Source organism: Nothoprocta perdicaria, unplaced genomic scaffold, assembly GCF_003342845.1.
Source record: "Nothoprocta perdicaria isolate Ctin4 unplaced genomic scaffold, notPer1 scaffold_64, whole genome shotgun sequence".
Taxonomy (NCBI): Eukaryota; Metazoa; Chordata; class Aves; order Tinamiformes; family Tinamidae; genus Nothoprocta; species Nothoprocta perdicaria.
This window is the reverse complement of record NW_020455910.1, coordinates 2580143-2596246: the sequence shown is the minus strand read 5'-3', so window position 1 is coordinate 2596246 and position 16104 is coordinate 2580143. Positions and strand designations below refer to the sequence as shown.

At 37.9% G+C, this 16104-nt stretch overlaps 1 protein-coding gene across 1 annotated transcript in view; it reads right to left on the bottom strand.

The window, feature by feature from the left end:
- The window catches only part of VPS13B (vacuolar protein sorting 13 homolog B), a 399744-nt gene that overhangs the window by 311696 nt on the left and 71944 nt on the right, over window positions 1-16104 (bottom strand). The window contains exon 16 of the mRNA XM_026049995.1: window positions 7546-7730. Within this exon, the coding sequence (XP_025905780.1) occupies window positions 7546-7730 (185 nt within the window). The remainder of the gene's footprint in view (window positions 1-7545; window positions 7731-16104) is intronic.

Below are 16104 nucleotides of genomic sequence, written 5' to 3'. Positions count from 1 at the left end.
TTTACACATGGCATGCAGAAGCCACATGAAGGATGAGAACACACGGCGGTACAATCTCCATGCAAGACAGTAAACTGTTTATACTGTGCCAGTTTCATACAGCTCTGTTCTGTCATTCCCAAGCATTCACCTAAGAGAATGCACTCTTCCACTTGGATTATAAACACACATTTAAGTAAGAGTCCTCAGAATGGATAACAAGTTTGGCCATGTCACGAGGAACAACCATCAGGAGAGATTAAAAAGCCAGCAAATTGCAAGGAAGCTACTGGAGGTCGACAACCTGTGTTACCACTAATCTTAAAAATCTCAGGGTTTTGTTGGGTTTGGGGGTTTGATGGAGGCAGAGGAATAGGAGGAAAAAAATAGTTTTAAAAACAGGAGTATTAGAAAAGCAAATTACTTATTTCAGTCTTTTTCCTAAGTGGTTAAATAACTATGCAGCAGCTCCAAGACCCTTTTTATATGTACACCTGGGAAGAATACTGAATCCTGTTACTTTCTTCAGTGTTACCCTGATGTGGTTTAGACCAGATGTTTAAATGTTACAGTATGTACATTTTCTTCTCTTCTTCCAAGGCAAAAGCAAAATAAGAGGAATATTTGACTTCACTCCACAAGAGACCTATTTAATAGTTTGGCGGTTATGTAAGTAAAGGTAGCTTGGCTAAGTCAATGTTGACGACATACAGAACGACATGATCCTAATGAGTTGGAAAATATTGGCTCTCCTGAGATTCAACCAGATGCTACTGCGCTGAGAAAGCTACTGTATTATTGAATTTCATTTTTATGAGGTAAAATTTATTATTCAACCATTAAGGTATCCCACATGAAATCTTGCATAAAATAGTTTTACAGTTACTTTCTGGAAAGTAGATTTTATTTTAACTTTAAGACATCATTTACATGAGGGATTCAAATGCCTATTTGATCACCTTCAATAGAGAAATGTAAGGTCTGCAAGCAATTTTCCCCAAAATACCAGATTAATGGAACTGAACTGTCAACAAAATAATGAACTACCTGAATAGGACAAGGAAAAAGTGGTAGCAAGTTCCAGTTTTCCAGAGTAAACTAAAGCCATGTGTGACTGTGTATATGTTTTCTTGGCAGGCTGAAATGGTTAGAAACTAAGTGCTTCAGGTACCTACTAACAAATAATGAAAAAATACAGAGTATAATTACACCACATCTTTAAAATACCTTAATTGACAATATTCTAAAATGTGTGTTTTTCCATACTTATTTTTGAAAAAGTAAAACAATCAACAGCAGTATATTACTTGAAAAAATGTAGAATGCATGATGAATTTCAGATTTCTGCATAACTATAACGAAACCTATGCAAAATAGGGCTGCTTCCCAAGTGTGCGCAAGCATAAGTAGTAAGATACTATTTTGTAAAATACTACTTGTGCTTATATGTTGAAAGGATGATAAAAATAAGGGAGAGAAGTGGAATCACCATAAGAATTACCAGAGAACATTGTCTGGCTTGACACCTTGTCTTTGGCCGTTTTTCCCCATTTTGTATGAGACATAGTAACAAATACAATTAATAATGCCATTTTCTTGATCCACATAAAAGAGAGAGAAAAGAAGTTGTTTGCAGCTATTTTATGTATCCATTTTTCATTTTGCTTTAATCATTTTAGAGTCTCGTCCTCCGTTTTAAATTTTTTATTCCTTTGGCTCTTTCACAATTGTCATTTTAGGCAGTACGAAACTTCCTAATATTCTTTAATGGTGAAGCCTATTCGTTCAAATAGTAGCTTTCCTTTTTTATATCTAAACTCAAAATCTTCAACTGTCTTGGCTTCTCAGGCACCTAAAAATATCTATGTGCACTTGAAAAGATCCTAAGCCAATTTAGGCATTTAATACTATAGATTACAAGAGTGCTAAGCTGTCACTGCAATGATGGGAGTTAGGTGCTTCCAAAAATCCCATTAAACAGTTACCTACACCTTCAAATTCCAGGTCAGTTGTATTTAAAAATCTGCACTTAACAGGGCCACATTGTTTCAAGCTAGGGAAGGCACCTAGAAGAGTATCACAGTAATCTGAAATGTAAAACTGCATATATGTTCACACAGTTATCTGTTCTCCATAAGCCCTGTGCTCAGTCAGCTAGTCACAGTAGTGTCCTGGTCTCTTTTTAACAGTAATTATAAGATAACAAACCTCACAAATATGCATGAGGAATACACATTTGTCTTCATTCTTAAATTCTGTGAGAAACTGAACACAGGTATATCTTGTCCTAGAGACTCCAAAACTTATTTTTTCAGAAGCCTCTTCTTTGAAAATTGTAATCAAAAGGGCAAATTGACAACTATCTGATCAACACTGCAAGTCTAATAACTAGCAAATTATAAAATAAAACTTTAGGAAAGTATTTTGCTTCTGGGGAAAAAAAGTTTCTCGGGGGAGGAAGTTAAGGAAGACAAAATGTTAATCTTCTAAAAGCTATTTTCATTTCTTGCTATTCCATGACTCTATTCACAACCACAGCCAGTATGGGATTGATCTTACGGGTTTGTTCTGGATCTCCAGATCATCTTCAGTCTAAGCAAGTTTTGAAGGAAGCTTCGGAGCAGAAAAATAGTTCTGCTCCCGGCAGATCCATGCAACAGAGGCCCAGCTATGGGCTCCCGTTTGTGTCTGTCTGTGGACACACAGACTCCCTGTGGACTCCCTTTGCAAGCTGCGGAGTTGCGCAGCGGACGGGCTCCCAGCAGGGCCGCTGCGCCTGGGCCTACAGGTGGCCACCAGCTCCGCCCTGTTGTGCTTCTCCCTCACGCGTCGCTACCTCCATCTCTGAACTACAAATGTCGGAGCTGATCCTCCTCCCGCTCTCCTTTCCATCCTTCTTTCCTCACATCACACCTTAGCCCGTATTGTAAGCACAGGTTCACAGAGATGCGACTAGAAAACTGGAGAAGTTGCCTGGGCAAAGCGAAGTAAACAACGAGGGACCACAGCACTGCGACAAAGACCTACGCTGAGAGGCCGCCATCTCCTGCAGCATCAGTTCAGAGTAATCACTTCAGGAAAAAACAGCATGTTTTGGAGGCACAGCACTCACTACCAGACCAGAAAGCATCTGGTGCTTAGCTTCAACAGAGGCATGCAGAGCCGAGCAGCAAGCGTTGCAGTAACACTCACCAGTCACCCCACAAAAAATCGGTAGGAGAGAGGCAGCCTGCATTGTTCCTGACTACTCCTGCATATCAAATGGCAAACACATTTCCAACTACATCACTGAGGGGAGATTTGATGGAATTTCCTGAATAATGACAGGCCTTTAAAAGTAGGAAGACAAGCTAAAGGTGTCCTTCATTTTTTTGAAAATATTATCAAGTCTGAGTGGGTTATAGGGGAATAAGTATCTTGATAGAGATCTAGGTAAGACCTCGTCTTAACCATCACAAAAAACAAAGCGCTGAGAAGTTTTAAATGTAAAGGCAGGATAATTTAGGCAACAATACCTGTGAAACACAGGCTTTTTGATCATAACGAAGAGTAGGAGGAAGTATAAAAGCTAAATAAAAACAATCAATGTCAAGAAAGAGATCCCCTGACAAACAAAGAAAGCCGTGGATAAGAAGAGCTTCGATTTCCCAAAGTACACTACAGTTGTGTAGAAGCAAAACCAGGAAAGGCTAATGCACAAAGCTGCATTTAAACAGAGGCATAAAATGCAATAAAGTGTTCTTTGTATAAAGTTGATCAAGAAAATAAAAACAATTGATCCACAGCACCATAAGGACAGAAAGCCATCAACTTGAAGTACTTTTGTGCTACTTTCGTTGCTCAGCTAAGACATGAACTGTGATCAGATGGAAAACACAGTGAATACTGTTGACACAAAGGTTATTATTTCTGAGTTTTTTTTTTTTGTTTTTGTTTTTGTTTGTTTTTTTTTTTTTTTAAAGCCAGCATGGCACAAACATTTAATGTGTTCAAAATGGTGTGCATGGAAACATTAAATCTACAGTATCTTGGTAACTGGCCAAACAACATCTGAGATCACTTGTGGTTGTAAAAGAAATCATAAAAATATTATTGGGATGGGACCTTTGGAGGTCTAGYCTAACCACTCTCTCCAAGCAGGACTAGCATTGATGCTACAAAAGGTGAGGTTTTGTCTAGCTAAATCTTGAAAATCTACAAGGATGGGGCAGTAGCCTCATCAGTAGCCAGATGCCTCAGCATCTCTGGGCAATCCTTTTTAGTGCCACATTAATGCTCAACCTGAGCCTTGTAAGCAACAATTTGTTGCGATTACCTCTTGTTTTATCATGTCATATTATCGAGAAGAGTATGGCCCCATCAGCTTTGAAGCTGCCTTTCAAATGGATTTGTAGGTACTGCTAAATTACCTCTTTGCTTTTCACCAGAACTAATCAAGTTCAGCTAMCTCAAATATCTCCAGTGTAAATGTGCTCTAGATCTTTGACCATCTTGGCAACCATCCACTGGATCCCCTTCAGTTTCTTTATACCCCTCTTTAATTTAAGGCACCAAGGTTAAGGTTAAGTCTCATCCCAAAAGGGTATATAAGTAATCGCTGAGGTGGATTTCAGATGACTAAGAACACGGCAAACATAAAACTACCTTCCAAGAGGAGGATACACAGAAACAAAAAAGTCAGTTCCTTATTGGCTACATTATCTTCACAGTTGCTTCAATGAAGAATAAAAGCTGAAATTTCAACTTCTCTGTGCAATTACAGTATTTTTTTAAGAGTTTACACATGTACACACTTTTGTTAACGGATGTGGAATCTGATACTGAGCACAAGGAGAATTTTCAGTAAAGCATGATACTAAATTGTACACAAAGGCATTTTAACAGAAGATAGAAGACTTAAAAAATCAACCAAGCTGAGAACTAGAGCTAAACAGTGATCTGCAATTATTTCATCAGCCTTGAACATAAAGCTCTAGTTAATAAGAACTGTAACTACAGAAGGATAAAATTTACCAGGTCAAGCATTAAGCCATGAACAAGAGAAGATCAAAACAAATAAAATTCTACATTCATTTACTTTATTGTAAGTACTTCAAATGTGTGTTCCAGATTTCTACTACAAACACATTTGTTAGCAAGGTTGTATCACAGTTCATTGATTTGCAGGACTGCAGCATGTTCAGTGATGGAACAGCTTACTTCAGAACTGCACAAACTCTGGGACCATCTCATAGGATTCAACTATATAACTGAAATATATTTTCACATTTACCTGTGGTATGGATTGTTAACAATGCTTTTAGAAGTACCAACACTTGAAAATAAAACCAKAGTCTCAACCTTAGGTAATACACACAGAATCAAGCCAAGATTGGAGTGAATTGGAGACTTTTATGGAAGGAAAAAAAAAAAAAAAAAGAGTTCTTGAACAGCTACTCCAAGGGTTACATATATGGAAATAAAAGTTACTTTGCAATATCAGACCAACACAAACATAACTCTAGGAAAACAGAACTGGAAAAGGAGAACAGGAATGAGAAAAAACAGTACTGAAAGAGAGCTCCAGTGGAAGTGTAATCTACCATTCTGTCTCAAGTCGTAATTTATAAAATATGAATTATTCCCCTAGCAATAAAACCTGGCAATAATAGAGATCCCAAAGGATCTCAGTTACTCTTGCTACGTATTTATTCATGATAGAAAAACAATAGTGGACTTAAATTATTTCAGTCTGCATAGAAATACAGTGAAGAAAAAAATACCTTCCTCTGAATGAACTTTATGCACTTGAAGACTGTGATCCTTGAATAAGCTAGTCAAAATCTGTTAGTATTAGTCTATTAGTCTTCAGTAGTTAAAGGTTCCAACAATAAACCTTATTAGCTGAAGGGAGGAAGGAAGTTGATGGGAGGAGAAAGGCAGGGAGGGAGATATATCTAAGCRGAGACCAAGTAGCAGAAGAATTCACTCTACATCTGTCCTACCTACTTACTTCTACAGACTAGCGGCAACATTGATGCAGACATGGGGCTACATGTCACTGTATTCAGGCTCCTACGTTTTTAGAAATCTCCAACAGGAATTTAAAGGACATCAGTCTGTCCTGATACAGTCAGCCTCCTGATTGTATCCACAGGTCTATGACTCACTGTATCCACAGGTCTATGACTCACTGCTGTTTGACTCCATGAAACAGAAGAGAGATTATAGAGTAACTTGCCCTTTTATTTCCTTCTGATAAAACATGGGAAACAAGAAAAAGGCTCAAACAAGTCTTTGATGGATAAAATGAATGGATGTTTATGTACAGCAGTAAAACTGAGCATTGCACTAAAAAAGTTGAAGAATTCTGGAGAACTCAAAGAACTAGTACAGTTTCTACYCAGAAAATTACAAAATTACAATTCTGACAGTCCTCATCCTATTCAGTCTTTGAAAAAATAAGGAATTTCTTGAACCAGCTAAGACTAATTCTAAATCAACTACTGTTCTTGAAGGTGGAACAGTCCAGGTCAGAAGGATCTGGACTGAAAATCTAGCAAACTTCTACTACCTCATGTGCTTTACACCTTTTTCTCCAAAGGTCWGTGACATCTTCATGCAAGAGTCTCTCCCTGTTTCTGAAGAGAAATTCCTGAGCTTTTTCTTGCATCTTTCTAATTAAAACCTCACAAGGATGAAATAGTTCTGTATACCACACAGGGAGAATAGAAGGAAAGCAAAATGAGCTTACTTCCCACTTTAGCCAGAATAAACATATTCATTCATATATGGGAAGGACTAGAATGGACTAGAACTTGCCAGCATTCAATACCCTGCAAAATTCTTACTAAAGAAGGTATCCATGGTAGTGGATTTAGTAAACTTAACATGTTCCAACTTACCTATGAGTTAAACAGCATCTAAATTCAGTAAATTTTTTAAGTATGCAAATGGGTGATAACTTCAGCATTTTATTGACAGTTTTGTTAAACAAATGTTTATTTTCTTCCTAACAACCAACAATGTTTCCAAGAGGATATCACATAACCAATTTTATTACTTACCACCTTCACCACCTGTGAGACCTGCATATCTTCAGCAGTTTCCAAAGAGTTAAGAAACACTTATTTATGAAACTGGATTAAAAACATCTGCAGCCTTTTAAAAAAAAATCCACCTCTGTGTGCCACAAAATGTCCTTGATTAATAAAGCCCTTAATAATCCAGTATTTTTTATTTCATCCAACAGTTTCACCTTTGAATGATCTTAAGTTACARCATTACACCATATAAGGTAGCAAGGGTGGATGTTTCAAATGAGGGAGTATGGAAAAATTATCCTGTATGGGAAAATTAAATGCATCCAGAAATTGGTGCCAAGGAGTGAAGCTTGGTGGCTTAGCTTACATCCTGGATTTTAAGCATAAGCTATAAATACCCATATGCACACAAAAACATTCTGTCTGTTAACAACTGCAAGTAAAAACCTGGATTTAAAGGTTGTATGCACATTCACTGGCAGTGCTCTGTAACATAATAAAGACATGAATGTATCATATTTAGCCAAAACAATCRCATATTTACCTGAAGTTTGGAAAATCTCATTCAGCAAAGCTTCATTTACCACCACTGAACTGACATTTCCAACAGGATGACACCAGCTCTGATAAATAGTTTGAAGCAAAAGGGTTTGAGCTCTTGTTGCCTGAATTGTCAAATTAGGAAGCTCAAATATGCATTCCGTGAGGGGAACATGAGCTCGCTTGGTCCTGTTGAAAATATTGAGGAGAAAAAAAAAAAGAAAAATCATTAATTGGTGCATACTATTAACAATTTTACAATTAAGACAATTGAACTTAAGTCAGACTATCAGACAGAATATCAGACTATAAGCAGTTAGCCTTTAAAGACAGAATTGCATCTCTTGAAAATTTCAGATTTTCAAAAAAAGTAACCCCTCACAAGAGCTCATCATCCTACCTACAGTAACATTTTTCCTAATAAAGAAGTTTCGTTACATGCTTAGATTTTGTATTTTACATCCTATAAAATATGGGTAACTAATATATGTCTTCATCTTAGTAGCTCTTGGTTTCAAATATTTTAAAAATTTCCAAGCGCTCCCACCAAAATAAAAGCCACTTACTTAATCGTGTAAAGTCATTAATATATAGAATAAAAATCTCCAAAATTTGAATTTTCTGAGAATATTTAACTTAAAGGGTTATAGGCAATATTTTTTCAAYGCTGTTTTATCCTATTATGTTGAGAAAGGAGAATGGATTATTTTCCTCCTAGGAAATACATTCTCTACGTCAATGTAGTCCAATACCAACAGTAAGATACTAGATCTARTCTAGTAATATCAATAACTTACTGCTTCCTAATATGCACACAATCACCTGAAATTAAGCATTCAACAAAACTGCAAAAGCTCTTTAGCATTTCCAGTTTGCAGCCTTTTCCTATGGCCTATTTTAAACATGATTTTGCTTCCCCRAATCACCTCATGCTCCACCACCGAGATGTCCTTTCCAAGATATTTACCATTATTTTCTCCAAAATGCAATCACTGACGTATTGCCTAGCTCATCTACACATGATCATTATAGGACAGTCTTTTGCACAGCCTGGCTGTTCTTAGTGCCCTTCACTCTATATTAGATTGCTCAGCATCATCTTAAGTCCTTAGGAAACTACTAGGATAACAGTACTTATTCACTGCCATTCACTGGCAGTGAAAATAGTTTCAATATTCCTTATGTATCCATACTTGTCATCCAGTCTTTCAGTCCTCTAAGATATTCTCTAAACATCATGGGAATATACATTTTAAATATTTAAAAGCCATACCRTACAAACATTAGCTGGCAACCTATGAGCATTGAGGAAAAATAATTATAAACTTGTCTTATGAAGGTAAGRTAATTTTATTCCATATGAAAGGGGATCAAACATCAACCAGAAGACCCAGATGTCCACTGCTCTCCTATCGAAAAAGGCCATTTTTAGCAAAATATATGACTTCTTTTTGTTAACAGTGAAATATAGCAAACAGCCATTCAAAAGGGCACAACACACTAGGGGTGGGACACAAAGGTAGGAGAAGAATTCGGGGAATCTTCTGCAGTAGAAGATTTTCGGAATGAACTGAAAGCTACACAAATATTAACAACATGAGGATTGGGAATCTCAGCTGAAGCTGTTCACATAGTCCTCTAGTTGTGGAATAAAAGCATCGTTTTCCACAGCCTCTGGGGGAGTTGACAAGGGAAAGTGTCCCCTTGCAGACAACGGATGGCTCTTTCCATAACAAAAAATAAAACCATGCCAGGAGCTGTCGCAAGCAGGCACAGCGTATCCTATCTCTTCTCTGCCTCCACAAGAAACCATGTGGTCTAACACTGATAAATAAGATCAGATGGATCCTATAGATCATATAAATCACACAGACTATATTAGATAGAACAGAGACTCTGCAGGTGGCTCCCTGATTTCAGAAACTGGTCAGTGGAAAGATGGTTTCTAATATTTAAACAAACTCTGAAAACTGCTTTCTGCAGCTCCCTGTTTCTGCTTACTGCCAAGAAAGAGAGATTACAGAAATTATTTCAGCTGTGGGTGTCTACACCACAGATTTGGGAGACAAAGCCTGTCCACAAAAGCCAACTCCACTGCCCTAGACTAAAAATAAAAATAACTAAATAGAGGTTGATTCCTGTGAAAGAAGAGCCTCATGAAAAAATCTCAGAAAATGAATGTAAAGAGGGAAAGAATGATAAAGAACAAGTAAAGCTGGACATTTTAGTCTTCTGAGATAGTATTTGGCATTATACCAAGATTTTAGGAAACACAACAGAACTACTTCCAAGCTGCAACTCAGTGAAGCTAAATGACACAGCGGTGCCTCCAACTTCAAATGTCACCCGCTGAGAAAACWCGGATGCATTGAAATCCCCCAAGATTACACAGGAGAGCCCATCAGCCTCATCCAGTAGTAGGAATATCCTTCAGATAGTAGAAAACAGGCCCAATGACTGAAAGAAATTTAGAATCACAGTGTTCTGGATCAGCACAGGCTCTGTTGGAACAAAAATTGTTAGAAGGGTTTTTGGCAGAGATTTAAATTAAAGGATTATTTTTATGGCAGTCACTGTCACCATGCAGTTAAGGTGGGRTGAGACCAGTGAAACTGGCTCTGCTGGAAGGAGCTCAGCGTGTCCTACCCATGTCGGATGCTCATGGCCATACGAGGAGTGCACAAGCAGACCTCAAACTGAGAGCGCTGCTCCAGCCATGGCAGCACAGCCTGGGATACTGCAGCAGCTCTGGGATAAGCCGTATCTGGACAAAATTCCTGAAGCTCTTTCAGTCTCTCGCTTTGAGCCTCAAAACACAGAGCACCCTCTCAGAAGGGCATCTTTTCCAAACCCTTCCTTCTCCAACAACCCGTGCGGCCATCTAAGAAAGAATGTGTCCAAAAGACTTCGCTATCTGTTGACACAGAAAAATCATTTAAAAATTTAAAAATCATTTTTTTGTTTTCCAGAAGAGTTCGGATAATAAGCTTGTCAGAAAATCAGAATGGCCCTACAGACAGACAAAACAATAATGTTAATAATAACTAATAAATAAGCAATAACATTCCAACTCAGATAGACAGCTGAAAGACACCAAGAGCCCTGAGCATATTCTGACCATTCCTACCACAGGTAACACACGAGGGACCTGTGGTGGTCTCTCTCCTGTGGGAACCCAGGCAAACGGATCTCCTGCTTCACCTGCTCACACACCCCTTCGCGTGGACACCCCTATATCCTCCAGCCCGACACTGCAAGATAAATCCTGRATTCCATAGGCAGCACAGAGGACATTCTGCAGCACAGGGGCATTTTATAATGAGAGATAGTAGCTAAACTTGCTTCCCTAGAGGTGTTTAAATCCAAGGTGTGCAATTCATAAATATCAGCAATGAGACACAATTTTATACTTAAGAAAACTCCTTCACTGCAAAACAAAAACAGAAAACAAACAGACAATTTTTGTTTTGATTTTAAAGYCTGGGATTAAAAAGATAGTCCAACTTACTTAGGCTTATGCAGAACTGAGGCCTAAAGACTAGATATGAAGATAAGCAAGGTTTTTGCTGATATTAAGTGGAAAGCAGTGCACTGCATGGTGACATCAGTCAGACTGTTTCCTGGCACCTCTTTCTTCAAGCCATTCAACCCAGGACCTTTCACTGCTCATCTCATTGCAGAAGAGCACTGTAACTTTTTTTCCTTTATGCCTTTAAATACATTAAATTTTCTAATTTTTGTGTCATTTCTGAATATTATTGTACAGTATTAAATGTTAAAAAAAAAAAAAAAAAAAAAGAAGTCCAACGATTTCAAAAGCTGAGTTTCCTGAAGTTCAGCTGGGAGGGGAGAGAGATGGCAGAGGAACTTTTTCAGCCAAGCTCAGCTCCAACACTGTTACACAATTTTCTGCTCTAAAACAACATTTTGTGTTAACAAGCTCAGGAGCTGCAGGGAGCTCTCTGAAGACTTACGACAAGAGCACACAAGCTGATGGCAAGAAAAACATCCCGTCCAAGTTTGACTAAAAATACATATTAGAACTACTGTACATAACTATGCTAAATATGGAATTCTAAAGTTTTGTTTAAAAATTCCCCTATGGGCAATAATAGTGTATGAAATAATTTTTTTCAAGATGCAAATTTTAAGCTTATTATACTTTAAGAATTCCATAGGGATTAAGTGCACTGTTCCTTTTAAGATAATTTAGGGGGAAAGGGAAGTTGAAGAAAATAAATGCTTTTTTATAGGAAAAAAAATCAAGGCTATAAAAGGAGGGGTGGAGATGTATTATACCATGTGTGCAGCAAATGTTGCTTAAAGGAAATTTTAACTAGACCTGGCTAGTGATGAAAGTGTAATTATAATTCAGAATTTATTATAATAGTTTTGGAATACAAATAATGCATTTAAAARGACTTTAAAACACAAGTTTGCTACCAAACGGCACCTGTTAATACAGAAAATCCATCATGAATAAGGAACTGAGCTATATTTAACCAAGTTTTACAACCCAAGAGATACGTTCAAGCAATAAGTGAAATACAAGTACAAATATTTTTCTCAGTAAACGAAGTCAGAACCGTGTTTTGATATCGTATCATTAAATTTGCGTTAAGCAACTGAATGGGACTTCATATCAAAACTCATCACCACATTAGAACAGTTATGACGCACAGTTGGAATCTAAAACCACTACTTAAACACCACACTTTAAAACTGTAACAATAATAGAAATAATTATTTCTCAGATTTTTACACTTAAGAGTTAAGATGCAGCTCTGAACATATGTTCATTTAACTGAACAGGTTAAAAAACTATCAATTCAAACACTCCTCTCCAGGGGAAAATAAATCCTAATGTAACTAGCGGGATAGGTTTCTCATTAAAGCTAAACTTGGACAAATTCCAGGATAAATTTAAGGAAATATGAACAAGCAAGTCTTGCTGTGTAGTGGCATGGAGTGAAAATGAATCTGTCCTAATTAAATGATTTTTAAATACACTTTGGTTGTACCCAGTTTGCTGACAAACTGTAATATAGACTTGCTGAAATAYTTGGATAAATCTGGCATACCATTAAAGAAAATAGTTTTCTTCGCTGTTTTTGAATGAAAACATTGGTCCATATTATACCCCAATGTGCAGGCACCAATATAACCAATCCTTGCAAGTTCACAGGTCTGCTATGAAATATTTTCAGCATGTAGACTTTAGGAACAGCAACTCATTCTTTTAAAATCAACACCTCAGAGTGATTGAAAGAATATAGTGGTGACCAGCTGGCTCCAGGGGTTTATATAGAGTCCCCAACTGCAAAGCTGGAACCTGCAAAATGTTTCCAAAAATTTAATTTTTGCTATTACTCATATCCTGTACAGTAAAATACGATTAGTTCATTTTTTCCAAAATAACAAAACCAGCAACCTGCTACTAGAACCCAGAGACTGTCTTACAAGAACCTGAGCATAATTTAAATGCCTAAATAGTTTCAGGCAGCATGTGCCCACCTCCCCTCTTGAGCAAATAAAATATATGCTGATTTATGCTTTATACTCATTTGCACGCCCACAATACAATCTGAGCCTTCAGAACAAGTTAAAGGGATGGAGGAACCAAACACAACTTTTTTTTCCATTACAATTTTCATCCTTCTTATCATCATTTAAGCAAATACTTTGGGGTAAGGCAAAAAAAAGTCTGACTAGTTATGGATTTTAACATTGACAACTATCAAAATTCTGAATGGTGCACAGGAAGAATAAGGGAAAAGGAAGTTAGCCATTATAAACTTGATTTTTTTTTCTTTTTAATTTTACTACATAGAATAAAAACAGTCATAGCACACACTCACATACACTGACACCCTTGCTTGTCTTAAGGAAGCAACACACAGTTATTTGTGCTACAGAATTAAGTTTGTTGTTATTAACAAATAATAAATAAACCCCAATTTGGAGAATTTTGGTTCTAAAAACAGGCAGACTTCTGTATAGGATTTTTATTTATTTAACAYAAGCTCTGCTGAGACTACCTGCTTTAGAAAAAAAAATCAATATTTATATATTTATTTGGAATTATCAGTGATGAAAAAGAATCTCAGCAGAGTGTCTATTCAGACATGAACTTCAGAAGAAATACAGACCAACATAAAAGTAAAACAAAGCAATCAAACTGCAAGCTTCAATGGGCCATAGAGACTTGATAAGGATTTTAAAACTCTCAGTGCATTGGATGTTTTAATGGAACAGTAAAATGCAGACTTACCTAGCAAAACAGGAACAAATGCATTACTACAGGAGCAAAACTAATTGCCAAAATGAAGTAAATATCCAAAAGGAAGAAATCTTGCAGAAAACTCTTTTTCAAGCAAAGAATGCAAGTGTATGGACATACACATTAGAAACTTTATAACTGTGATTGTTTTTTAATCAATTAGCCTGTGACATGGGGATGCTAACAAAAGATCATCATTACAGCAGAATAATATTCCTAGTCCTCGAAGGTCAATGGAGTCAGAAGCAGTGGCCTCAGTGGGACGTTTTTTGTAACTTTATCTGCTGGGGGATACCAAGAGAAAATGTTGAAGGCTGCAAAAAAAAACCAAAGACCTGGAATCTGAAGATGGGAAAGACTCTATTTTCCTGGGCTTCGATCCAGCCACACAAAGCATAAGACGAGTCCTTCCACCCACTGCATTAAGAATTTCTAAGCAAAAGTGAGAAGGAAGCCTCACTTCCATAGCCACCAGCTAACCATGTGCCTCAGAAGGCAACAAATTGCRGCTAAAAAGACCTGAGATTTTCAGCAAGTCTAGGGCTGTGTTTTCAGTTTTATTTTGGAGTACATTATAGACATGGGTGGCTGCTGAAGTAGGCAATGTAGGAACATGTTAAAACTGCAGCTGAATTAAAGAAATATGTTTAGGAAGTTCAGACTAAATTAACCTCACTGGCTTTGGAAAAGCTCATCAGATGCCCCAAGACTGAACTCCTACCAAGTTTTAAGTAGAGGTCAGTCACCAATTGCTACCTCTTCCTTTGAAAACTCCTTCTCTCACCACTCATTAATGACTCATCATTAAACTCATTACATTGACACAAGCAATCTATGAAAGAATAAAAATGCCAAGTCTGTGCTCTGAGGACATTACCATACGAGCACTCAGCTCCCTTTATGAGCTTACGGTATATATGGGCAGTTTCACATACATCATCAGCACACTGAATCAGGTGCATAAAGCTCTGTCTCTGAGGACCTTCATCTTCAGACTTCCTCAAGGTACTGAGGTGGTGGGAGGAATCAGAAAATATGGGGTAAGAATTCTCTTCTTGGAAATCTGATTTATGACAACTCAGGACACTTTTGCTTACTTACACTTCACATTTCTTTGCTTGCTTCTGCAAGATGGTTTATTAGTTTTTAATCAGGTTCATGAATCTCTTATTGTCATTTCTTGTGGGCACATTAATGGGGAAAAAAGAAGGGACTTGACAATCCCAATAATAGGATCATGAAAATTTTGGTACACATAACTGTGATGAAAGATCAAAAGATAATCATAAAAAAAATGCAGCTAGAAACTTGGGGAGAAGCAAGGACACCCTATAGGCAATCCCTGGCTTCATGAAGGTAGTGCAGAGGAAATCACACCAAAAGCAGAGCACTTTCATATCTGCTCTTTGTGTTGTGCCTTGTTTCTTTGTAGAAGACCTAGCTCCTTGGAAAAGATGGAGTGCCAAAATAAATGTAGGAATTACCAGGATGGTGCTGGTAAATGTTAAGATGGTGTTTGCCCCAAGAGGGGAAACCAGCTGGAACATGGAGATGCTGTCACTGTACAACTACAGATGATCGAGACCACTAAAACCAGAGGAAACCAGCTTAAAGTAGAAACTGGTGCTGTCATTAAAGCCACATGTATCCATGAGCCAACCAAGGAGCAAACATCTGTGTTTATCGGGAAAAAGAAAAGGAAGTAAGGGTTACTTTTTTCTAGCTTTTGTAAATCCAGAAAATCCATTCCAATTCTGTATTAGGGCTCAAGATACTACAGTGTAATCCAATCTCCACAGTGGCAGAGGTGGAGCAGGGTTTGGGGAACCCTCTTCCAACAGAGCAGCGTACCCTTCTGTGGGGAGCAGCAGCGTCCCCCCCTCCTCCCTCCTTCTCCTTCCCCCACCACACACTCGCAGAAGCTGCAGCAACAGCCACTAAATCAGCCCGTTAAACCTGCCATGCCTTGCCATTTGGTTGCCATTAGCAGGTAATGCAAGGAGCCAGGAGGGCTCCGAAATCTGCTGATGCTCAGGGCAGAAAGCCACAGCCAGCTACAAGACCCCATGGCAAAGAGTAAGAGCAAGAAGTCTCCTTCCTTCGTGGCTCGGAGAACCACCCTGAACTGCTGCTATCAGGGAAACAAGAGCCACGACTGTGGCAACCTGTGAGCAGCAACTGCTTCCATGATCCCTCCAGGGCTTCACCAGCAACAGAAACAGCTCGGATGGAAACCAATTCCTCCAACATGAGGAACATTCACACAGTCACTTCAGCAGCCAG